This window comes from Orycteropus afer, unplaced genomic scaffold (genome assembly GCF_000298275.1).
Source record: "Orycteropus afer afer isolate SDZICR_OR568_19922 unplaced genomic scaffold, OryAfe1.0 scaffold00061, whole genome shotgun sequence".
Classification (NCBI taxonomy): Eukaryota; Metazoa; Chordata; class Mammalia; order Tubulidentata; family Orycteropodidae; genus Orycteropus; species Orycteropus afer.
Window position 1 is genome coordinate 9309906 of NW_006921648.1, and position 26279 is coordinate 9336184.

At 46.5% G+C, this 26279-nt stretch overlaps 1 protein-coding gene across 1 annotated transcript in view; it reads right to left on the reverse strand.

Moving 5' to 3' along the window:
• Positions 1-26279, reverse strand: part of GRIN2A (glutamate ionotropic receptor NMDA type subunit 2A) — a 538812-nt gene that overhangs the window by 231945 nt on the left and 280588 nt on the right. The window contains exon 3 of the mRNA XM_007939726.1: positions 14376-14968. Within this exon, the coding sequence (XP_007937917.1) occupies positions 14376-14968 (593 nt within the window). The remainder of the gene's footprint in view (positions 1-14375; positions 14969-26279) is intronic.

Here is a 26279-nt window from a genome sequence, read left to right on the forward strand (position 1 = left end):
CCAGCCACTCCTTGGAAGGAAGATGGGGCAATCTAATTCTGTAGTGATACTGCCTGGGAAACCTAAGGAGGGGCCACTATGAGTCGGGTCCGACTCGATGGCATATAACAACAACAACAAAACATGTAAGGAGCCCAGTGTTGTAATAAGAATGAAGTGGTCCAGGTGGGGAGGAAGGTGACCTTCTCCAATGGAGGCAGCCCTTGCAGGTGACCATCACCATGTAGGGGTGAGGCACGATCATTATCAGCTCTTCATATTTTTCAAGAGAAACCAAAAAAAAAAAAATTGTGAAATTTTATACTTTCTAAACATCGGGGCTTATTCAATTCTCAAAAACAGTAAAAATATTCTATGATTCAAAAACAAAAACAAAAAAAACGCTGCATGTCAATTTGCAAGTTCCAAAATTAGTATAGTGGGGTTTAGAACAGAACAAAAGTGGATTTGAATTCTGGCTCCATTTAGTGTCAACTCTATGGCATCTGTCAAGTTATGTAACGTCTCTGGGCCTCAGTTTCCTTGCCCGTAATAGCAGACACTGTGGTTTATAACTGACCTGCTGGAAGTCTATCCAGCATCCATTTTTCCCTCGTTCTTAACAGAACCCATACTCTGTTGAGATCCTATGCCTCCTGTAAGAATCCACGGGCCTTGAGAGAAGCTGACTCTGCCCTGTTGTAGGAGTTGGTGTGGTTTGGTCCAACCCCACCCTATTTGTCTTTCTGGCTATTGGGTCAAGAGTCCAGAACTAAGCAAGTTGGGACACGACATTTTCAAGATGACTGCTATTGGCCATGAAACAAGAAGCCAGTCCACGTGCTGCTGGCAGCAAACTTAAGGCTGTGAGAGAAGCCAGTTTGAGAACAAAGACTGTGCTCCCAAAAAAACAGAGTCCAGAGATCACAGGGAAAATAAGAGAACCCTGATCATACTGCACCTGAAGTCCTCCCTGCCTCTAGAATTTCTATCATGTGAAACCCACCCTGTCCCTGGAAGTTGTTCATGTGAAATAACTCACTTATATAAGTTTTAATTGAGCTGACCGTAACCTGCAGCAAAAGCATCCTAACGCATACCTAAGGATTAAAGATAATGTATTTCAACTGGCACATGGGAGGCACTCGATACCCAGTAACCCTGTCATTAGAGTGCTTTAATGCTTTCATTATATCATATTTTAAAATATATGCTTGTCTAATGTACACTTGACGTTTCCACTCCTCCACACACAGAGAATGATGCATTAAATAAATTAAATTTTAAAAACTTACTTCCTTTCATTAAAGGTGATGGGAATGAAAAGGAAATGAGCACATGTCTCAGGAGATCTGCTCTCCGTCACGCAGGGAACTAAGCAGCATGTTTATATTCCCAGTGTTTGGACAGGACTTAACCAAATGAAGCAAACCCTCCGGACGCGGCTGTTGGGGTTTGGACAACAATACATCAGTCATCAGCAGATCCTCCAACCCACGGGGCCTGTGCCCTGGAGCCCTGGTGGAGCAGCGGTTAAACACTCACTGCTGAACAGGAGGTCAGTGGTTCAAATCCACCGGCCCCCATGTAGGAGAAAGATGTGGCATTCTGCTTCCTTAAAGATTACAGCCTTGAAAACTTCATAGGCCTGTTCTACTCTGCCCTAGAGAGTCACCATGAGTTGAAATTGACTCAGTGGCAATAAGTTACAGGACTATTCTCGCAATAATCCCTAGTGGTGTAGTGGTTAAGAGCTCAGCTATAAACCAAAGGGTCAGTGGTTCAAACCCACCAGCCGTTCTGATGGAGAAAGATGTAGCAGTCTGCCCTGATATGATTAAAGCCTTAGAAACCCTCTGGAGCAGTTCTATTCTGTCCTAAAGTCACTATGAGTTAGAAGCAACTCAACAGCAATATGTTTGTTCGTTTGTTGTTTTCAATAGGTCTCCCATGCCCTTACGGAGCCCAGAACTGAGCTGGATGGTAACTTCTCCATCCCTGGGATGTGTGTCAGCCTCTGAGGCACCAGGAGTGTGAACAGGTGTTAAGTCCCACCTGCAAGCAGTCAGCATCCACATGAAAGCAAGAGAAGGGAGACAGAGAGCAGCAGGCAAACAAAGGCAGAGGTGGAGGCCAAGGGCAGGTGGAGAGGTCCATGTTGGCTGTCTGTCTCCCACTGGGAGAGATGACAAGGAGGCCCTTGGTTACCCAGGAAGGAAGCATAAAGAGATAATCTTCCAGGACAGCAGACAAAGAACAGCTGGTAAACTGACTGTCCCTGAACCCCTGGGCCCCCACACTGACTTGCTGCCCCTCCCTTTTGGTGGAAAGGCTTTGAAACTCTGTGTGACATCAGGCTTTTTCCAAATTACGTGCAAAGGCAGCAAAGGCAGAGGTTCTCCCTGCCTGAGGGGTTACTCCATTTCTCCAGATGCAAAGCTGGGCTCACGCTCCACGCCACGGCTCCAGCCTGACATGGTACCCGTTTCCTCTCAACTCAAAGGACTCACTGCTCTGATGATTTGCACGGCCGTTCGTCATGTATGTGACTTTCCCCAATGTACTGATAACTGCTTGGCTATTTGATAATAATAGCATGGCTATTTCACTCTACTAGGCTGCACCAACCCCAGATAGATCAGCAAGGACCACGGGCCATAGATCTTTGGAAGATCCACAATATCTACCTGATGTCTAACATGTAGCAGACACTGTATAGACACCCACCAGGCTGCTCAACCAAATCAAGACTGGCAACAGATACGGAGGGAAAGGCAGCTGCAACCCACAGCCCCAACTCCTCTCTCCATTATCGCCCCTTCCCTTGGGGACTCACTCATTTCTGCCAAATTGATGACTCATAGTGACCTTACAGAACAGAGAAGAACTACCCCCACAGGGTTTCCAAGGCTGTAATCTTTATAGAAGCAGACGGCCTCATCTTTCTCCCATGGAGTGGCTGGTGGATTCTAACCACCGACCTTTGGGTTAGCAGCCAAGCACTTAATCGCTGTGCCATCAGGGCTTGCCAATTACTGTTGAGGTTCCTCACAGTTTATACCTGCACCCTCTTCTGATTTCACAGTCTCCCCTAGGTGATCTCACCTCATCATGGGATTTTCACTGCCATCAATGGTCTCACAAGCTGTGTGCTGTATTTTAAGCCTGAGCTTAAATTAAATTTAAGCCTCTTCTCTCCAAGTGCTTCCTTGAGATTTTCACTTGAATGTCTCCAAGTTATGACCCATGTAAAATGTTTGAAATGAGATGCTGATTTCCTGACTCCGTTCCCCCCATTGGTTTCTCCCCTAGTTTCTTCTGTTTAGGAAAAGGCACCACCATCTTTCGACTGCAGTAGGGAAACCTTACTATTCTTTCTTCTTCTCACTCAAGGAGCTCTGGTCGCATAGTGCTTAAGGCATCTGATTGCTCACCAGAAGGCTGGCTGGCAGTTCAAACCCATCAGCCACTCCTTGGAAGAAAGGTTGGGCAATCTGTTTCTGTAATGATACCACCTTGGAAACCCAAGGAGGGGTGGCTGTGAGTCAGATCCAACTCAATGGCAGTGAGTTTGGTTTTGGTTTGCTTTTAATCATCCATAAAGTCTTGTTAATTTTACCTCCAAAATGTTCACTACTAGTTGTCACTGAGTCAACTGCAACTCATGGTGGCCACGCGTGTTTCTGAGTGGAACTGCCTTCCATCAGGTTTTCAATGGCTGACCTTTTGGAAGCAGATCACCAGGCCTTTCTTCCGAGGTGCCTCTGGGTGTATCTAAACTCCCCACTTTCTGTGAGCAGCTGAGTACTTAACCCTCTGCACCACCCCGGACTCCAAATGATCATTAAGCCTGCCCATTTCATTCTGAATCTGCAGCCACTACTCGGACTCAATCTCCCATCTTCTCCATCCTAGAGTCACGTCATGGTCTCCTAAATGGTCCCTGTGCTCACACATTAAGACCCTCCACCCTTCACCAGTAGCTGCCGGAGGGATGAAGATTGTCCTTTTCGTTTATCTTTTCACAGAAGAGGGAGAGTGGCCAATTATCAGTGTATGTCACCAAATTCCCAAGTCTCAAAATTAACACTTCCAACCTTGGAGAAAACAGATAAATGCATCTTTTGTGTTTGGCACGCTGGTTTCAAAACCCAAAGATGTACTCTGTGGCCTAAGGCAAACTGGGACAATATTTATGCTTCATGCATGACCCCAAGACAACTCACCCCACCTTCGTGTCCAGGGAAAGGCACAGCCGATTCCTGGTCCTTTTAAGGTGCCAGCATCAGGTTTCCAACCATTTGTCGAGCTGTTCATCGGATGCCAATTGGAAATGATTGACTTGCACTGCAGGGTTGGCATACGGTGCTTTTGACTTGCAGCCAAGAGAGGGAGGGCTGTGTTCCAGGAGAGATGCCACAAACAGAGACGAAGCTGAAAGGTGGCTGACTGGGCGCTCAGGCTGAACACCCAGGAAGCACCGCCCACCTCCCATGGGCCATTGGGGCCCACGAGGACTCTGGAACAACCTGTGTACCTCATCCACAGAAGGAGCAGATGACAGGCTTGGAGTGCCAGCTATCTCCTAGATGCTCGGCAAAGTACATTATGTGTATTTCATGGTCACCATACTCCGCAGTGGTTGGAATAATTATCTTTACCTACACTATGGAAATAGAGGCCCAGAGAGGTAACCTGCCTGGACAACGAGAGAATGTGAACACAGGCCTTTCTAAATCCACACTGGACAGTCATACAGTCTCTTGGGACGTGCTTTGGGTTCTCGATTTGGCTCATGGCCCGGGGTCCTCTCACGACCTTCTCTCACCGATTCACTTTGAGAGTCAGCCTTGTTTCCCATTCCTGAGTCCAGCGTCCCCATCAGATGGATAGCACAGGGCCACAGGATGGCTCAGTCTCCTGGGGGCCTGTTATGGCTGCCAGAAATGTCTGCGGAGCAGATGCCCCCCCCCCCCCAGGTAAATATTCACAAAGAGTTATCACATTCACCCAGGGAAGTTTTAGCTGCGGTCAAGCTCAGAGAATTCACTGAGCAGGCATTTTTGTTGACATTAAAAAAGAAACCAACAGTGATCATTCTGATTAGCAAATAAAATGATGCCAACCAGGTATAGTGCAGTCTCTTTATGGGCCATTAAGCCAGGAACCTGGCCTGAAAAAGTATCAGCATAACTTGGCCATGGATTAAATTCGTGCTCACCTCTATTTCTTCCTTCCTGTCGGGAAAAGAATTTATGGATGTTGCTGCTTCTTCAAGCAGCAGCCTGATTTCATGAAGCAGGAAGTTAATGTACAGCTCTTAAGTGTTCAGGCAGGTATCATCAAATAAGGCCAAAGAACTTCTCTTCAATACCAGTTCCTAAGTGTCCCAGCAGCAGATGTGTTGTCCTAGTTGTTTGGGCTGTAGATTAACCAGGGCACTTGTGTTTGACCTCCAACACCGTAATCCATACACGTCTGACTCCCTCGATTAAAATGGGAGCTGTGGGGCATGCAGTCACTGTCCAGTTTATAAAATAGGATGAACAGATACTTCCATTTCTCATTTTCCTATTTTGTGCATAGCTTGCAGTATAACAAATATAAATTAAAACAATAATGATCATGATGGTGACATAAGAAGAAGAGAATGGAGGAGGAGGAAGAGGGGCAAGAGGAGGAGGACGGGGGGAGGGAAGAGTGGAAGAAAGCAGTAACAGTGACAGAGATGATTAAGATGAAGTCAGACAAGTGAGGTCATGTCAAACCCTATTTGTCCTTTTGTGACTGACATATTTCACCCAGCACAGTGTCTTCAAGTGCCATCCATACTATAGCATGGATCAAGACTTGGTTTCTCCTACTGCCTGAGTCATATTGCATTGCATACATGCACCTAATTTTGTTACCCTGAGATAATCCTTAAAGCCAAAAATATCTCCCAAAGTCTCAAAGTCAAACAACAGTGCAGGCTCCCTAGTGAAAAATGTTAGCCTTGGGCACTGAGCTCCTTTAAGACCCATCTACATGGGATCAGATGGACAAGAACAACTCGAAAGGTTAGACAGGAACCTTAGGGGGCGGTGAGCTTTTATTGATGGGGGAGGGACAACTCAGGAAAGAAGGGCGAGGGGGGATGCACAGTTGGAAGAACGTCATTGGCGTCACTGAACTGCACACGTAGAGACTTGGATTGGTGTCTGTTGTGCTGTGTACATTATCAACAACAGCAACAACAAAATAAATAAAATTAAAAACAAGAAGATAAAGACCACAGCAATGATGACATTTCTCTTCACCGTGCCAAGGGCTTGGCACATACACTCTCGTTTAATTCTGCTCTAAGACTTGATCATAACAGACACACGTACGCTCTTGGGACAATCTGGGTCCAGGACTTAGTAACTTACACCCAGTTTAGCAGGTGATAAATTCCAAACCAAATCCACCATACGACCCAGTCCATGAACCACCCTGCCCCTCTTCCCACTGGCCTCCTCCCTCCTCAGTGTAGAGGTGCAATTCTGAAAAGCATCCTTCCTTCTCCCTTCTATGACCTCCTCCTCAATGTTGGGGAGCATGCGCACACACACACACACACACACACACAAACTTAATATCCTGCATCCTACAAAAGCACAGGCCTAAAATGGAAGATGAACTTCAGCTGGTTCTGCGTGTTCACACCCAGAGCCATCAGGAAAGCCAACCCGGGCAGTAACGACTGAGCCTTGAGGAGGAGAGGAGAGAAGAGCAGTTCCAGGAGCAGCTCAGGAAACAGTCACCCAACGGAGAGCGGAGACCCCGTTCCTCCTTTCCTTAGATGCTGCCTCCCCCACAACCACACTGCATCCCTCCTAGCCTGCCAATCTAGTATGGTGGACGCTTACCATGGGCTATGCCAATGACCACCAAACTTCAGAGAAGACAAGAGATGACTGGCAAGTCTGTCTTAAACAAAATGGTGGCATGTCTCTGTCCTCCCACAGATAATTGGTGTCTAGCATACAGAAGGCAACAAATACATTTCTGTGGAATGAATGAATGGTAATATGGCTATGATATGCAGATACACTGGTTTCAGTCACAATTTTCTAACTACAAGTTTTACTGATGTAATAACCATTTACAGGCTTCTTGTCATATGCCTGGTGGAAAGAGTTAACATGCTCAACTGCTAATGTAAAAACTGGGGTTTAAGTCCATCCACAGTAAGAAAGTCCTGGCAATCTGCTGCTGGGGAATCAGCCATTGGAAGCCCTACAGAACACAGTCCCACCAGGACACACGGGAGGTCACCATGAGGCAGAGTCGGCTGGATGGCAACTCGTTTGGGCGGTGATCATGCTCCAGGCACCGGGCAGAGGCAGATACATTTAGTATCCCCATATTACATCCAATGGAGTAGGCCGAGAGGAATCTAGTGATTTGCCCAAAGTCTTAGATCTAGGAAAGGGCAGACCAGGGATTTGAACTCAGGCAGTCAGGCTCCTGTCCCCATCATCTTAACATCTTAGCTGTGATGTCACCCTGTTGCCCAGGGGGACTCCGCCCACTACTGAACTTGGATTCGTGGGATGACTCAACAGAAAAGTTTCGGTTCCACCCAGCAAAGCAGGTGTGGTCTGCCTTCCTAATTTCAGGAGTTACCACCGATATGCTCTGTGCCTACGAAGGAACAGGTGTTTAATAGCTTTGCAGGAGCAAAGAGGAGGTTACATAACATGGCTGAGCTATTTTTGAACTTCGGAAAACGCTGACTGCTCTTTTCAAAGTGCCTTCTATAAAACCAGAGACATTAAACACAAAGCGCACTCCCTCCTTCCCCCCACTTTTGGTTTTTGAAACCCCAGGGACAGAAACAGGTCCGCTGTATAGTCGCTAACATACCATCCCCAGCAAGCAGTGTTTTGTACCACCTTTAGTGTCAGGAGTGCGAAGCCACTGTCACAATATCGTCACTACACAATCTCTGTAGTTGGGAGCTCTGCTGGCATAGTGTCTAAGGCATTTGACTGCTAAGCAGAAGGCTGGCAGTTCAAACCCGCCAGCCACTCCTCGGAAGGCTGGGCAATCTACTTCCATAGAGATACCGCCTCGGAAAATAGAACTGATGCCCTGAGGACCAGCAAGGGAAATATGTGGCTGGCCCCAAGATGTGTTCAACCAGCCAGCGATGGACCCCAGCTAAGTCTTTATGGACCATCAGGTGTGAATTCATCTGAACCTGTCCTGAAGCTCTCTGCATCCCTCTACTGCTGGTGCGAGTAACGAGATCCATTTGTTTACTGCATACTTTGCAAAACAAGATTTTTTTTTTTTTTTAAATCTAGCTAAAAATGTAACTTTTTAAAAGTCTGAAGTGAGAACCCCAGATTCTAGAGTTCTGGTCTTCCACTGCACAAGCTGACAGAGCCAATTCAACCTGCATATACATACACCTACCTCTGCCTGCGGGAGCTCTGGTAGCATAGTGGCTAAGGCACTTGACTGCTAACCAGAAGGCTGGTGGTTCAAACCCACCAGCCACTCCTCAGAAGGAAGGTTGGGCAATCCTACTTCCGTAGTGATACTGCCTCGGAAACCCAAGGAGGGGTCGCTATGAGTCGGGGCCGACTCAACAGCAAATAACAACAACAACAACATCTCTGCCTGCAGCCCGCCACCCATCTGTCAGTTTGTCGCACTGTGGTGGCTTGCATGTTGCTGTGAGGTTGGGAGCTAAGCCACCAGTATTTCAAATACCAGCAAAGTCACCATGGTGGACAGGTTTGAGTGGAGCTTCCAGGCTAAGGCAGTCTAGGAAGGATCTAGGTCCACACATCAACCAATGGACATCTTACAGATCACAAGAGCAAGTGCTGACTCCATCACTTTGGAGGGATCGGTTGCTGGAGGATGACATCATGTTTGGTGACGGACAGGGCCAGCGAGGCCGTGGGAGACCCTCAGTGAGATGGACTGGCACAAGAGCTACAGTGATGGACTTGAACGTCTGGCAGTCAGGAGGGTGATGCAGGACCAAGCAACGTTTAGTTCTGCTGTACATGGGCTCACCATAAGATGGGGTCAACTCGGCGTAGTTAACAACAACCGCCTTCAGCTGTCCAGACTGAAGATCCTGGATTATCACCCATCTAAATGTCCATCAAAGGGGGACGATGACATTAAAGATGAAATGCTTACAGAGTAGAATACAACAGCAGCTGAGAAGAATGAGCCAGGACATACACGTCTTCACAGATCAAACCTGAAAACATGCGGATGAGGTCAAGCAAGTTCTAATACATTAGATACCATTTGTGTACCTTAAAAACACCCAAAAGGACAATGTATTGGATCCGTGGTTGTATATACACATAGACTGAAAGAACAAAAACACAGGCGTGGATTTCGATACCTACCAAATTCATCAGTGTCTTCCCTTCATTGAGAGAAAGGGAGAACACTGGGTTTGGGAAATGGTATCATCAGGTCTTCTACATCAGTGTTTCACTTTATGTACAATTTAAGAACAAACAGGACATATTAATCTGTGTCTGTTCTCCTGGGGAGTAGAGGGGAGGATTTTTTGGGGTTTTTGACTCTCTACCCACCAGCCACTCCTCGGAAGGAAGGTTGGGCCATCTACTTCCGTAGTGATACTGCCTTGGCAACCCAAGGAGGGGTCGCTTTAAGTTGGGGCCGGCTCGATGGCACATAACAACAACAACTAGTTTGTGCTATTCTTTTTCTCAATTTAGAAAGAAGAATTTTTGTTACCCAAGTTTGTCTTCAGACCAACTTCCCCCAGCCTCACAATACCACACACTGAGGACAGAAGTATGTCTTCATTAATCTGTGTACTTCAGGGGCTAGCACGGCTGTGCTGGACAGAAGAAAGGATGGATGGAAGGACAAAAAGATACAGTATCCTTCTTCCTTGAAAACAAAACCAAAAACTGCTTTCTTTTGGTCTTGGCCTTGTCCAGCTCCAGCCAAGGAGAACGCAGCAGAGTTCTAGTCTTTCCAGGGATGGCTTTAAGGCACACCTTGGTGGTGGGGAGCATAGCAATGAGCAATTGCTTGGGCCATTCCAAGCTCACGCCCTCCGTGGATGAAGAGATGTTTCATTAAACACCCAGTGGATGACGACTTAGCACACTTGATGCACTGCCTCTCTGAGACTGAAATGCCATTTACAAAACTGCTGCATTCAAAGGGATAACTTCTGGAAATAGCTCAACAGCATTTCACAGCAGCCGGATTTTTTTTTTCTTTTTTCTTTTTGAAAGGCTAGAATTCAGGGTGGTCACTGGAAAGAGAGCTGAATGCCTTGCCAACTGTCCCTCTCAAATGCCTTTTCCTGTATATATTATAGTTCAATTGCCCTGAAATTGAGTTATGTTCCCATCAGCATTATACAATTCTGAATATTCCAGCTGCAGGGCACATCTTGTTATGGGAGGATGAATTCATTAGCCCAGCCCTTGTCTTCAGGTTGGCAGCATTGCTGCCTCGGTAAAACAATCTCATGTCTCTACGGATTTATTTGACTTCCTCCCTGATATCTGGGCAATTATTTAAGATATCCAAAGTGGCGATGTGGAGACAGGATTGTTAGGGAGGGGAAGAGCATGTGGGAAGGGAAGGTTTCGAAGGAGTATGATTCCTTAAGAATTCAAGGGTTCTTTTTTCAGATGTGTTTATCAATGGAAGGAGCTCTGGTGGCATAGTCGCTAAAGCATTAGACTGCAAAACAAAAGGCTGGTAGTTCAAAACTACCAGCTGCTCTGTGGGACAAAGATGAAGCAGTCTGCTTCCGTAAGGATTTGCAGGCTTAGAAGCCCTACGGGGCAGTTCTACTCTGTCCTACAGGGTCACTATGAGTCGGAATCAACTTGTTAGCAGTGGAGTTTGGTATGAGTTGAAAGAAGGTGTAAAGGAGCCAGAGTGGCACGATAAGAAGCTCTGGTGGGGTAGTGCCTAAGGCATTTGACTGCTAACCAGAAGGTTGGCAGTTCAAACCCACTAGCCATCCGTGGAAGACTGGACAATGTACTTTCATAAAGACCTACTGCTTTGTAAACCCAAAGGGGGTTGCTATTAGTTAGAATCAATGTGATGGCAGTGAGCTTGGTGTTTGGTGGCACAATCATTAAGCACTCTACTGCTGGCTGATGAGTCAGTGCTTCGAACACACCAGAAGTTCTGTGGGCAAGAGACCTGGCAATCCACTCCTGTGTAAAGCCCATAGCCTAGGAAACCCTATGGAGAAGTTCTACTCTGTGACACGGGGTTGCTATGGGTCAGGACCTGAGTCAACAGCACCGAACAAGAACATAATCTGCCTGTGCATGTGTGCATGTGCACACACACATTTACACACATCTCCAGCCCCCCACCCTAGAGATCACCTCTGAACATAGCACAGTCTAAGTCCTAAGTTTTTCCAGAGACATCTGAGAGTGCTAGGACACTTGTGGCAATTGAGTCAGGCTTCTCTGCAGACTGTAATTTCTAAAGACCAAAGACACCTTTGCTGACAGTGCTGACAGTTATTAAATGATTACCAGGTGCTGGGCACAGCTCGAAGCAGCACTTTTCACACATCACCTCCTTCTACACCCTCGGCAACCCTAGGACATCAGGCCTCAAAGTGCATTCCTGGACCAGCAGCCTCAGCATCACCTGGGAACTTGCTGGAAATGAAGATTCTTGGGCCTGACCCCAGATCCCCTGAATCTGAAACAGTCCGGGGCCCTGCAATCTGTTTTTATTAAGTTTTCGCCATCCGGGATTCTGAGCACACTAATGCTGGAGAGCCACTGCTTAAAAGGTTGTGTCACAAATGAACCCGTGAGGCCCAGAAAGGTCACCTGACTGCTCAAGTCACGCAGACAGTGAATGAGACAAGATGAGAACACAGACAAGCCTCACTCCGGACCCAGTCCCTTCTCCACAGGGCTATACTGCTTGTTATCCCAGGAATGGGCATGGATGAAGTCAATGAACGTCAGGCAAAAACTTAGGGAATGGGTGTGGGAATGAAGACTCTACATGTAAGCAGCCCAGCAGGGACACAGCCCACAAGAGCACAGACCCTCCTCAGAAACAAATGTTAACATCAGCGTCTGCCAAGGCAGGCGGCATCAAGGAAATGATGACACGGTCGTATGATGGAATACAGTGCAGTCCGAGAGTGGTGTCTGCCAACATTTCCAGTGACCTATAAAACTACGTAGGATAAAAGAAAGAAGAAATTCAGATACGAGAGCACCGGGGTGGGGAAAATAGTGTGGTATATTGGTGAAGACGCAGGAGGACTACTTTCACAGTCGGCTTGGTTTTGTAACACTGTATATGGTGTATCTCATCACTGGTGTGGCCAGTGACCACAGAGGCAGCCGTCAGATCATGGTGACTCCACTCACACACACAGTGGGGAATCACAGTGGTCCACAACAAGACACCATTGTGATCCACAGTGTGTTCACTGGATGAATTTCAGAAGTAGACTGCCAGCCCTTTCTTCCTGGTCTGTCTTAGTGTGGAAGCCCCACTGAAACCCTGTTCAGCATCATCCTAACACGCAAGTCTCCACTGAGAGACAAGTGGTCTCCTGCACAGAAGGCGAGAATTCTGCCCCGGAACCACTGTAACACGCTGTTGGGTGTTGCCAAGGTGATTCTGGCTCATAGCAACCCTCTAGAACAGGAGCTCTGGTGGTGTAGTGCCTAAAGCATGTGACTGCTAATCAGAAGGCCAGCAGTTCAAACCCCAGCCACTCCTCAGAAGGAAGGTTGGGCAATCTACTTCCATAGTGATACCACCTTGGAAACCCAAGAAGGGTCACTCACTATGAGTCGGTCCAACTCCACGGCACATAGCAACAACAACAGAAGAGGGTGGAACTGCCCCATCAGGTTTTGTAGGCTGCAACCTTTATGGGAGCAGAAGCCAGGTCTTTCTCCTACAAAGTCACTTAACGGTTTGAACTTTTCAGTTAGCAGCAAAGCACTTATGCACTGCCTCACCAGGGCTCCTTACTGTACATTATACTATACTATCAACTGGTATAGGGAGCTCTGGTGGTGTAGTGCCTAAGGCACCTGACTGCTAACCAGAAGGCTGGCAGTTCAAACCCACCAGCCACTCCTCAGAAGGAAGGTTGGGCAATCTACTTCCGTAGTGATATCACCTCGGAAACTCAAGGAGGGGTCACTATGAGTTGGCTCCGTCTCAATAGGACATAACAACAACAACAAAAAAAAAAATTGGCATAGCTGATTTGTGGGCAATTTGGCAATAAATACATAAATTGAGAAATGCACATAGTCTGCAACCCAATGAGGAGCTCTAGTGGTTCAGTGCTTAAGGCATTCTGCTGATAACCAAAAGGTCAGTGATTCAAACCCACCAGCTGGGAGAAAGATGAGGCAGTCTGCTTCCATGAAGACTGGCAGCCTTGGAAACCCTATGGGGCAGTTCTGCTGAGTCGGAACTGACTCAATGGCAGTGGGTTCTTGATTTTATAGAACCCCAAAATTTCCTTCTTAAAATGAACCTTGCGGGAACACTTGCACACGTGCACAAAGAGGTATGTGTAATGATCATTGGTGTAGCTTAGCTTGTAGGAAAACAACCAGAAATCTCCTCCATGCAATCATGGGACTGGGTAAGAAAATCACAGGATACCCACATTGAGGGGCCTGATGTGCAGATGGCAGAGAATATCATTAATATATGTTTTTATGTTGAGTGTAGGTTTCTAAGGCACATTGTTGAGTCAAGTAAGTAAGTTACAGAAAGCAATTATAATATTAAAAAAAAAGTCACTGCCATCGAGTTGATTCCAACTCATAGTGACCCCCATTGGGTTGCCGAGAGGAAGTAGACTGCCCCATCAGGTTCCTTCCTTCCATGGAGTGGCTGGTGGATTTGAACTGCCAACCATCAGGTTAGCAGTCAAATGACTCAGATACCACGCCATCAGAGCTCTCAATTATCATATAGTGTTACCTATCTTCAGAACAGAAGGGGAGAAGGGCAAAAACTAAACCAAAAGTCCCCTAAGTATCCACACACCACTCTATTTTCAGGATGCAGTCAGTGATAAGTATGTGTTATTTTTATCTGAGGAGGCTTGGCTGGTAACAGAATGGTTAGTGGTGTGAACCCTCCCAGCAGCTCTGCAGCAAAAGGCCTGGCTATGTGCTCCCCGAAAGATTACAGAGAAGATCCTCTGGGCAGTTGTACTCTATCACGTGGACTTGCTGTGAGTCAAAAATGGACTCAATGGCAACTAACAACAACAACTCGTATTTAAACTCTGATTCGTTCTCATTTAAACAAATGCCGCTCTTATTAAACAAACAACAATACTTGAGAGAGACACGCAAAGAGTTCCCACTTACTGGTGCAAAGTGTGCAGTGGGGTGTCTGGCTTCTCTGTCTGCCCGTAGCAGCTGGCCTTGGCCTCGGGGATGTAAGAGTACTTCTCCAACATGGAGGAGGCGGCAGTGGTGAGGATGCCCAGGCCGTCCCGCACTCTTGCCTCTAGGCTGTAGTCCCAGTCATCGTAGGAGACCGAAATGAGTCCTGAAGGAAACTCTTTGGGGATGAGTTCTGTGTTTCCAGAGACTAAGCTGGGGACGATCCAGAAGAAGTCGTACCCGGTGAGACCCAGGGAGCGGGCCTCACTCAGGATGAGGACTGCCTCGTCTTTGGAACAGTACAGCAAGATGACTGAAGAGTGGATCTTCTTCAACTGGACTTGAGTCTTTGCATCCTCAAAGGAAGTGTCCAGCGTGATCACGTTCTGCATGTCCCAGCCCACAAAGCTGTTGTCCACTGTGGTCTTGATGAAGCTAATGAAGTCCCGGTAGCCAGGGAAGATGGTGGTGACCAGGGAGAAGACGTGCCAGTCGTAATCCTGCATGATCTTCAGCATGACTGTGGCTTGCTGCTGGATGGATGCTCCAAACTGGAAGAAGGTAGACGTTGGATCCTGCCAACAGGTAGAGAGAAAGTGAAACAGCATGAGGCAGAAGGCAATTCACACATAAGCATCTGTTTCTATAGCCTGAATGAGATTCATCCTAGAAGCGAAGGAAGATCAATCACACATCTATTCATCTACAAACGAATACCTACTATACGCCAGATACTGGAAATACAGAGATTAGTGAGGTCCCTATACTCAGAAACACACAGCGCAGTAAGGTGATGGCCATCTGGTATTTTTCCTGTCCATTATTGATTCTTTAAATTCTCCTCTCATTCATTCCACCTCCTACTTTGTATCCATACGGTTCCAATAGAACAAACTCTGTCTAGTCCCTCGCCTCAAGACCTGAAGATGAAACTAAGACAGAAAAAAAAAAAAAAAACCAGCATCAGGACTTGAGCGACAGATTCCTGAGGGCACAACTGGAGCACCTGGCACTGGCCATGCCTGAGGCCATTCATCCTGGGCCTTTGGGTTACACGAGCCAGTAAGTTCCCATGTATTGCTTGAACTGAAGATTCCTGTGTACTACAGAGTATAACAAATGCTATATGAACATTCATCCATGCAATTAACAAATATTCACTAAACACTTAACTATGCGCCAAGACTATTTGGAACCTTGAGAGTATGGTGACATTTGAGGCAGACATGGTCCTTGCTTTCCTGGATCTGAAGGGAACTGGAAGCAAAGGGGCTTTCATGACTGGTGGCTGATGGGGCCATCAGGGGATGCTGAGGGAGGATCCAGGTGAGGAAGAAGGGAAATCGGTGGACATTACAGCCAGAGGGTCCTCAGGCTACATTTTGACTGCTCCAGGAACTGGAGATAAATGGATTGTGGCTCATGAAATAGAAAGGGGGAGATAATGTTGAAGAACTTGGCAGGAGCTCAGCATGTAGGGCCATGGAGGATATGGACAGAGGCTGGGACTCTACCTTGAACCTAATCAGGAGACCTCTGAAGGCTCTTGCACTGGAAAGTGACTCACATTCAGTTAGAGGACTTCTAATAGTCCTAACAGAGAGGTCTGGTGGCACAACGGTTAAAATACTTGGCTGCTATCTGAAAGGTCAGTAGTTCAATGCACCAGCCACTCCATGTAAGAAAGATGTAGCAGTCTCTTTCCTTAAAGATCACAGCCTTGGAAACCCTATGAGGTGGTTCTCCTCTGTCCCGTAGGGTCTCTATAAGTCAGAATTGACTCGACAGCAACAGGTTTAGTTCAACAGTACTAATGATACCAGTGGCCACTGAGTTGATTCTGACTCATGGTGACTCCATGTGTGTCAGAGTAGAACTTTGTTCTTTAGGGTTTTCAATGGATAGTGTTTCAGACCTAGGTTGCTAGGCCCTTCTTCCAAGGTGCCTCTGGGTGCACCTGAATGTCCAACCTTTTGGTTAGTAGCCAAGCATGTTAACCGTTTGTGTCACCCAGGGACTTGGTGAATGTGCTTGGCTGCTAGCCAATAGGCTGGAGGTTTGAGTCCACGCAGAGGTTCCTCAGAAGAAAAGCTGATGATCTACTTGTGAAAAATCTCCCTTGAAAACCCTCCAGTGCACAGTTTGACTCTGATACACATGGGGTCGCCAGGAGTCCAACTCGACTCACCGTCAACTGGTTTTCTGGTAAGAGTCCTGTTATCTCTGTGAGTCTATGATCATGCAGACACATACTCATCATTTAGAAAAGGCAGGCAATGCACAGTGTACCATTTGCAAACTACCTTCATACTGCTTTACTCACCAAATGCCCACAACAACCCTATGAAACTGGGGAAAACGAGGCTCCCAATGGTCACACAGCTAGGATGTGAGTGAGCCAGGCTGTGTGTGTGCACATGCAGCCCCCTTTCTAACTCACAACCACGGCTTTCTTGGGATTCTGTCAGATCCACACGGAGCAGATGCTTGAACCATGTTGCTAACTGATTGGCATGATGCAAAAATACCAACCAAACAGAAGGCATGCCTCTGTGTTCCAGCAAAACAGGATGTGACGGATGCTGACAAATAACATTTTTTTTGGGGGGGGGGGGACTGAAAGAATCCTCAAAAGATCCTTAACAACTACAGCCGTGTTTTCATTGTGTGTTCCATGTTTACTCTGTGCATTTACTCTGATTCCACTAGTGCATGTTACAGAGCCTCTACTTCTGGGACATGTGTGTACGTGTGTGTGTGCATGCACATGCATGCACCTGTGTGTATGAAAAGGGATAAGTGACTTCCCTAGTGTCTTTCAGAACAATACTCAACAGTGGTGCATGTCAACTCTCAGCAAGTCCACAGCGTCTCCCCTGTGGATGCTCAGTGAATGATAAGTTTTATCTGAATGGGCCAAAAGTGATAGTTCTTCGAAATGCGGCTCTTTTCCACAATGAATGGGTTTCTGGGATAATCTGAAGGCATCATTGCCTAAAGGCACAGAAAAGAAACAGGAATAAATGCCTTCTGGGCCCCTTCCAACATTACACTTCTATGAATTTTACCTCATTAAATCAATTAAAGTTGGTAACAGATTTAAAGACTTTGGATAATTATCTTCTTTTTCTCTACAGCAGCTTCTGGAGAAAGCCAATATTCTGGGATTGATTAATCATTTTAAATCAGTCCTCAACAAGACCAGAAAAGCTTCAAGGGCAGAGAGGCTGAGGGACTACTCTCTATGTCCCCAGAAGCCAGCCAAGGGCTCAGCCCACAGCACGTTAATAAATGGGTGATGAGGGGATGCATAAGAGAGTAGATAGGTATGAACGATGCCCGAGAGGGGTGTCTTGGATGAACAAGAAAGGTAGAAAGGGAGGCTTGAGTATCTGAGTTTGTATCCTGTGTCGCTTTAGAATGGCACATCCAAACGGCAACAACTTCCACCATCATCACCCCATCTACCCTGGGGAACCACTCCTCCATCCAACACCCTAACTATACTTTGTTGCTGTTACTTGCTATTGAGTCAATTCGGACTCATGGCAACCTCATGTGTGCAGAGCAGACCTGCACTGTGTTCTATATTAATAAGGAAGAGAAGTGCTAAAAACCTCAACTGGACTCAAACATCCTAACAATCCATGAAGATGGTGCAGAACTGGCCAATGTTTTGTACTGTTGGACACAGGTCATTATGAGTTGGAGGTGAGTCACTGGCAGCTAACAGCGAAAGCCTCCACAGCTGTTCATGGAACTACATTAAACACCAAAAAAAAAAAAAAGAAAAAAAAAGCCAACAGCATAAAGGACCCACCAACAGAAGATGGCACGGAAATTAAGTCTCAAGACAGTTTCATTAGTTAATGAATAATGCCAGATTATTCCCATTTTATCAATGAGTTCACACTCCGCCTGAACTCACTAGCTATTCCATGGGAGAAAGGTATGGCAGTCTGCTTCCATAGAGATCACAACCTTGGAAACCCTATGGGGCACTTCTACTCTGTCCTATAGGGTCACGAAGACTTGGAACCCCCTCACTGACAATGGATTTTGGATGAGATGATTGGTGAAGCAGAGGGTCAGTGAAAACGAGGGACACCCTCAATGAGATGGATTGACACGGCCACAACAATGGACTCAAACATGCCAATGATCATGAACATGGGGCAGGACAGGACAACGTCTCCTGTTGTACACAAGGTCGCCATGAGTCAGAGCCAACACCAAGGCAACTAACCACATGAAATGACCTATACACAGCCACTCCCTTGGCCACTGGTATGATGGAGAGGTGGGGGTCAAACATGCGAGATGTAGGAGCTGGTGGAGTTGGGGGATTTCCATGTACTATGTACTATGACCTAGGCATCACCAGTGCACCCCTGAGGAAGTGCTGTGAGCAAATGCAGCTCGACCTGGCTCTCCACATAGAGAAGGAGGCATGGTCTACTGTGAGCTTTGTGAAGGAGAAACATAATCACAGGAACAGCAGTTCACTGGCCTAGAGTGAATGCAGCACACGGCAGCTGTGTGCACAGAACCCCTTCTCCCCTGCCTTAGCCCAAGCTGACTCTCTCCTGATTAACTTCGGAGCCTCATTAACATCCTCTCCCAGGATGGGTAAGAGTGTTAACTTCTGGGTCAGACTTCCTACACAGCAATTCTAATTGTGTGGCCTTGGCCAAAATCACTCAAACTTTCCAAGCCTCAGTTTCCTCATCTGTAAAATGTTGACAGTGGTAGTAATAGTTTTATTAATAGCTAGCATGTCTGAAGAACTTACCCATTGGGGTATGTTGCTCAATATTTCCCATGCATGCACTCATTGAATCCCACCCCCACAACCACCTTACTAGGTTGGTGCCAGATTATTCCCATTTTATCAATGAGGAAACAGACTCCGAGGTGGAGCAACTATTCCAGGGTCGCAGAGGTGTGACTTGGGTTCGCAAGATCACCGGCTTGCATGCGTACACTGTACTGTTGCCAATGGGTGCACTGTCTTGCTCAAGTTGTAAGAATGAAGTGAGTTCCCTATATAAAAGTACCCAGTACACATTACAGAACAAGCATTCAACCAACGTACCAAATCCAAACGAAGTCTGCTGCCATCGAGTCCATTCCAACTCACAGTGATTCTACAGGACAGAGTAGAACTGCCCCATTGGGTTTCCAAAGCTAAGGAAGGTTGGGCAATCTACTTCCGTAGTGATACCGCCTCAGAAACCCAAGGAGGGGTCGCTATGAGTCAGATCCGATTCAATGGCACTGAGTTTGTTTTTTTGAATCTTTACAGAAGCAGACTGCCATGTTTCTCTCCCACACAGAGGTTAGCGGATTTGACGACCAATGTAAGTCACTGTTATTTTTCACACAGGGGGGTAAGACCCCCTGGTAGCTCACATCAGAGGTTAATGTTACCCTCAAAGAAGTAATTGACACTCTGGACTTGAGCATCTCAACATCTCACCCTGTTTAGAGGTAGTATTGTTGCTAGGTGCCATCAATCGTCTCTCCTGCTCCCTCCCTTTCCTGGCTCTAGGGGGCTTGGGCTTGGGGTTTAGAGGTGCTTGACTTAAATTCCTGAAACAGCACTTTAACCAGGCCACTCCTATGGTCTATAGGCATCAATGGCTCCCTATGACGACATTCAGTCCAGACTCCTTAGCTTACCCTTTTATGCACACCTGTCAAGCTCATAGTGGAAAGCACGTGGGATCTGGGGTCTAATAGATGTAAGTCCAAACCCAGGTTCTGCACATACCAGACATGTGCCCCTGGGTGAGTACTTAAATTTTCTGGGTCTTAAGTTTTTTTCCTATAAAGTGGGAGTAACAGCCACCATCTCATGGGGTTGCCAAGAGAATGGGATGAGTGGGTAGGAGTAAGAGGTTCATCTATCCATGGCTGATTCTAATCAGTCTGGGCTCTCCTCTCCATGTTTACAGTCCTCTAGACCACATGGATCTCACCAGACACCTAAAGTGACCCTTGTCCTGTTTCGGGAACTGGTATCTCCAGATCTAGTAATGTGTCTGTTTTATTCCCCACAACCACATGCAAACCAGCCCACTCACTCTGAGCCCAAGGATTCTGCATGAAGAAGACAAGGAAGTGTCTTTCTTAAGAGTGTTGAATCCATGCTTTGGAGAGGAACCATCATGGACCTCATCCAGTTACCCTACCTCCCTTTCATTTCAATTGACATCTGAAACTTGAACTTCACTCAACAACATTAAAAAAAAAAAAAAAAAAAAAAGACCAGGCTTACTGGTTGGAGAGAGGCTGAGAATCCCCAAGACTATGGCTGTGAGTCACCCTTCAGATCTGGAACTGAACTGACCCCATGGTCCAATTTTCAGCCAAACTATAGACAGGTCTATAAGGTGAACAATCAAACCAGGGAGGCATGTACTCCTTAGAAAAATCAACATTTTGAGTTCAAAGGGGCAGCATTTGCCCAAAGACAAAGTTCAGAAGACAAGAAGAGTTAGCAAAGGAGGAGAAATGGAAATGAAAAACACAAGGGGGAAGTGGGATGAGTGCTGTGACATTGTGGGGATTGCAATTAATGACATGAAACAAAATTTATATGAATTGTTGAATGGAAAACTGATTTGCTCTGTAAACTTTCACCGAAATCACAATAAAAAAGTGAAGAAAAAAAAATCATTGTAAACCAAAGGCATCATATACCCCTGGGGGAACAGAAACCAAAACCAAACCAAACCCAGTGCCATCGAGTTGATTCCGACTCAGTGACCCCATTGGGTTTCTGAGGCAGTACATCTTTACGGAAGTAGATTGCCCCATCTTCCTTCTGCAGAGTGGTTAGTGGGTTTGAACCACCAACATTCTGGCTAGCAATCAAATGCCTTAGGCACTGTACCACCAGAGCTCCTTGGGGGAACTGAAAGGAGGGGCTATTTGCCAAGAGGTAATTCCACTGTGGAAGCACTAAAAGGATTGTGTTTGTTTAGCCTTGGGCTTTTCTGTGGAGGTGTAAATGAGTAGTCTGGCCACACTCATGGAGCCTGGCCTCTGATGTGCCCAAGGCCCCTTTCTTTCAAGCCTGCTCTCTGCCCTGCTCACCGGCGCTATCCCTCCTGCACTTGCCTCCTCTGCCATCGTCAGACTCTATTTTTTTTTTTTTAATTGTTCACTTTATAGGCCTGTCTGTTGTTTGGCTGAAAGGTGAAGCCCAGGGGTGGGTGTGGTTGGTTTCAGGCTGGAAGGAAGTCTAAGGACCACAATCTTGGGGCAGGTGGTGTGTGGGGGGATGCCAGTCTCTCAGTCTACCGAGCACTCTGATCAGGATCACAGTAGAAGGTCTTGGACAGAGAGAGAAAAACAATGTAGAACAAAATTCAAAATCAGCCTGGGCTTTCTAGATCCTACAGCTTGGTCTCTGACCACCTCTGGCACCCGGCTTCCTTAGCAATGTGCAGCCAGGAGAGATAGGACAGATTTCAGACACCCACTTTGGTTCCATAGCAAAAGCAGTTCTCCCCCCAGGCTTTCTGCTGAACAGAAGACAGAACAAACTGTTTAAAACACAGAGGAGGGAGGTGGTGGGCTGTGGGATTCTGGGAGCCTTACTCTAGACTCTGTGTCAGTCCTACCCTAACTGATGCCTTTGCTCACCAGCTCTCATGTTCTAGAATGATCCCGAGTTTGGTGAGTCCCTAGAGTAAGGCCTGAATCCATGGGTACCCAGGCCTAATGTTTAATAGTCTAAGATCACCCTTCATTTCTCCTAACCATTCACAAAGGATACAAAGCACCACCACACCCGTCATCTCTTCTAACCACTATGATGTAAGATATTAAAAGTGGTACAACCCTCATGGGCAGTGGGTCTCAAAGACACAAGAAGACATGAAGTGATTTCTTGTAGAGCCACGTGACTTCATGGTGACAATAGCTCAGTTATGGTTGTCTTGACATTATCCAGTGTTCCCTCACATCCACCAGTGGTTCTCACTCCCGGCTGAACACTCAAATTACCTGAAGAGTTGGTTTTTCATTTTTTTAAAGTACCAATGCTTGGATCCCATGCCAGCTCAAATGAAATTGATTTTTTGACCTCTGAACCTCAAAGTTGATTTACTTGTTTTCTTCTCTCTCAACTCAACAACAGGATGAGTGTTACTGGAGTTAGAATCATCAATGCCTACCACAGTGTCTAACACACAGAGAGGGTCATTATTTAGGGAGGAAATGAATGAATAGGAAGTTTCTCCCCAGGAAGCATAAGAGAATTGGCCACTGTTTTTCACCCTGCTCCGATTTCCACAGATCACTTTCCTTCTTTCTGCTAGCATGAGCACCAACAAAAAAGAACATGGTACATGCGACCCACACAGCTCAAGGGAGGCCCCTTGGGAACTGGCTTCCTCCTGCTGGAGGACTGCCCTGGTGAGCCCTTATGTGTGAGAGTGTACGCACTTGCACAGTGTATCAGCCAGGCTTCTAAGCATACTTTATTTCAGGTTCCATGAACAAGAGGGAAAGTTAAGGTATAAAATCTGACAAACCTGAGGATTCAGATGAATTGGATTCTCACAGACGTATAAGCTGAGTCTGTTGCACTGAGTCTATCACCTTCATCCTCCACCCTCCTCCTAACCTACCACCACCATCATTCATTGTCCTCATCACCACCGTCATCCACCTCCTTCTCCATCCTCCTTCTCATGAGCCACCACCGCCACCACCTTCATCCATCATCTCTATCTACCACCACTCATCATCATCATCATCCTCATCACCACCATCATCTGCCTTCTCTGTCATCCTCCTCCTCCACAATCTTTGTTGTCATCCACCACCACCACCATCCATCATCATCCCCATCCACACTCTTTCATCATTGTCATCATCACCACCATCCTCCTCCTCCTCCTCAATCATCATCCACCCTCACCATCACCACATCATCCTCATCCACACTCATTCATCATCATTATCATCATCTACCACCATTGTCATTGACATCATCGTCATCATCACCACCACCCTCTTCTTCCTCCACCATCACCGTCATCCACCACCATTATCATCCATCATCATCACTGGCATCATTCTCATCACCATCATCATCATGGTCATCACTGGAACTACACGTCTTACTATCCTGGTGTTACTGATGAAAACTCTCAGGCCCAGGGAACTTGTTCAGTCTCATATAGCTAGCATATGGCAGAATCAGGATTCAAACCCAGGCCCCCAAGTCAAGAATCTGGATGCTTAAATACTAGGAAACACAGCTTCCAGCTACGCAGGATAGAAGTGTGTGTGTCTGTAAATGTGATGAATACCCCTCTCCCAATCACTCCTGGGCACACAACCAGAAGAGAAACTCCCCTAGAAATGGAAAACCAACATCAGTGATGGCCCATATAGTTGATAACCAGTTTACCAGGGAGACTGGGGCTGGAAGGGGAAATTATACCCAGTTACCTTTTCCTAAAAACATGCCAGCCCCATCAAGCCACAACCACAGAATTTGATTCCAAGTAACAGCCACATACTTATTGGACCATTTTACGAGTTCCATTCATCCACCAGTTTTCTCCTCTCAGGTTTCTGTCTTCTTCCTCCTCCTACTGTACCTTCTCAAGGAGCTCTGGTGGTATGGTGGTTAAGGCATTTGGCTACTAACCCACCAGTCTCTCCGTGGGAGGCAGATGAGGCAGTACTCTGCCTTCATAAAGATTTACAGCCTTGGGAACCCTGGCGGGAGATCTACTCTGCCCTATAGCATTGTTATGAGTTAGAATTGACCTGATGGCGGTGGGTTTGGGTTTGGGACTATCCCTGCTCACGTTCAGAGCCTTGGCAGCTCACTCTCAACTACAGGGAAGTTTTTCCAGAGCCCCTACTCCTAGTCTTGCTCCCTTCCCATCCACCCTCCAAACTCCTACTGGAGCCATCTTCAGTAACTCCCACAACCTTGAGGATAAAGAAGAAGCACATACCAGCCTCATCACAATCTGATCTCAGGTGTTAGAGGCTCAGCATCCATCATGGTACCTGAGAGGGGTCAGGTGCTCCATAAACATGTAACAAACTGAATGAGTGGTTGAGCTAATGAAACTAACTAATGTATCTTTGGCAGGGAAATCAAAGAAAGTCTTCATATGTGCCCCTGTCCACAAAACCCACTAGCATTCTTTTTAAATAGCCTAACACCACATTTCTCTGCTCTCTGCTCCTCTCTCTGCAAATGAGTTTAACTTTAAGGTTCTGGTGACTGTTGGTTTCCCAGCTAGGACAGCTGTTCAGAGTGAGGCTTTCAGAGTGGGTGGAATGCTCCAATTCAGAGACCAAAAAAAAAGGAAGCCCTAACTCAGAATCTGGACAGAAAGTTCTCAGACTGAACATGTAATGGGGGTGGAAGGGCTTGATGCCAGGTAAGATCATTAGAAAGAAGAGCTCTACAGACTGGGATGGGACAGGGAATAAAGCTACCTTTGAGCTACCAAGCCCTCAACTCACCCTAGCCTATTTCTTTCAACACAAACTAACCACGTGTGACTATTTCAAATATCAAATAAAACTTAAAATCCCGTTTCTCCGTCACCCTAGGCACACATCAAGAGGTGATTGGTAAAGTTCAAAGCTGATGCCCCTCACCTTCACCTCCAAAGATGCCAGTTCAGTTGGTCTGGGATGGGACTCAGGATTGTTAAAAGTTTTCAATTCGTTGGGTGACTCTCATGTACAGCCAGGGTTGAAAACCCTAATCTAAGCTTTCAATTTTCATATCCAACCCGAGCTGTGCATCAGCTCGCCGGGGAACCTTTATACTTTCAGACGGCCAGGCTCACACCACACCCACAAACCAGAATCCCACCTGAAGAACCTTAGAATATGGATTTTCCCCCAAAAGTGCTGAAGAGCAAAGGTGTCTCTTTGAAGCTTAAGGTGCACCAACAGCCTTATATGTATGTGAAAGCTGGACAATGAATAACCAAGATCAGATAACAGTTGATGCTTTTCAGTTGTGGTATTGGCAAAGAATACTAAAAGTACCGTGGACTGCCAAAAGAACGCACAAATCTATCCAAGAAGAAGTGCAGCTGGAATGCTCCTTGAAAGTGAGAATGGCCAGACTTCATCTCACCTACTTTGGTCATGTTGTCAGAAGGGACCATTCCCTGGAGGAGGATGTCATGCTTGGTAAAGTAGAGGGTCAGCAATAAAGGGAAAGTCCTCAAAGAAATGTACTGACACAGTGGCTGCCATGAAGGGCTCAGGTATAGCAAAGATTGTGAGGCTGGCACAGGACCGGGCAGTGTTTTGTTCTGTTGCACACAGGGTCAGAGCCAACTCAACAGCACTTAACAACAACAACATGGTGATGTACAGAAAGACCTGGGACCACTTAGACCAACTTTCCCATTTTCTGGTGAGGAAACTGAGGCTCCACAGGTTTAGATGATTGCTCTAGATGTCACATCAGTCAGTGACACACCAGAAGCAGACACCCAATTTCCTCACTGCTAATTTCTCTCTCTCTTTGCTATGACATGCCATCATTCATGTACAAAGATAATCCACAAGGAACAGAGGGTCTGGAGGAGGAACACGAGCTTTGCAGACAAGACTGCCTGGGATCTGACTCTTACCACAAAGACAGGTTACTCAGCCCCAGGCTGTCTCCCCATCTGAAAAACAGAAATGGTAACAGCAGCAGCTACCTTACAGCGTTGTTGTGCATATTTTAAGAGTTAGTGCACATACCTTAATGGGTGGATAGATGGGTGGACAGGCGGAATGATTAGGTATGTCTATGCAGGGGGGAGTGTGCCCATGACCATGTATAGGGCTGGCAGACAATGTTTTTACAAGTGTATTGGTATTTTCTGTAAG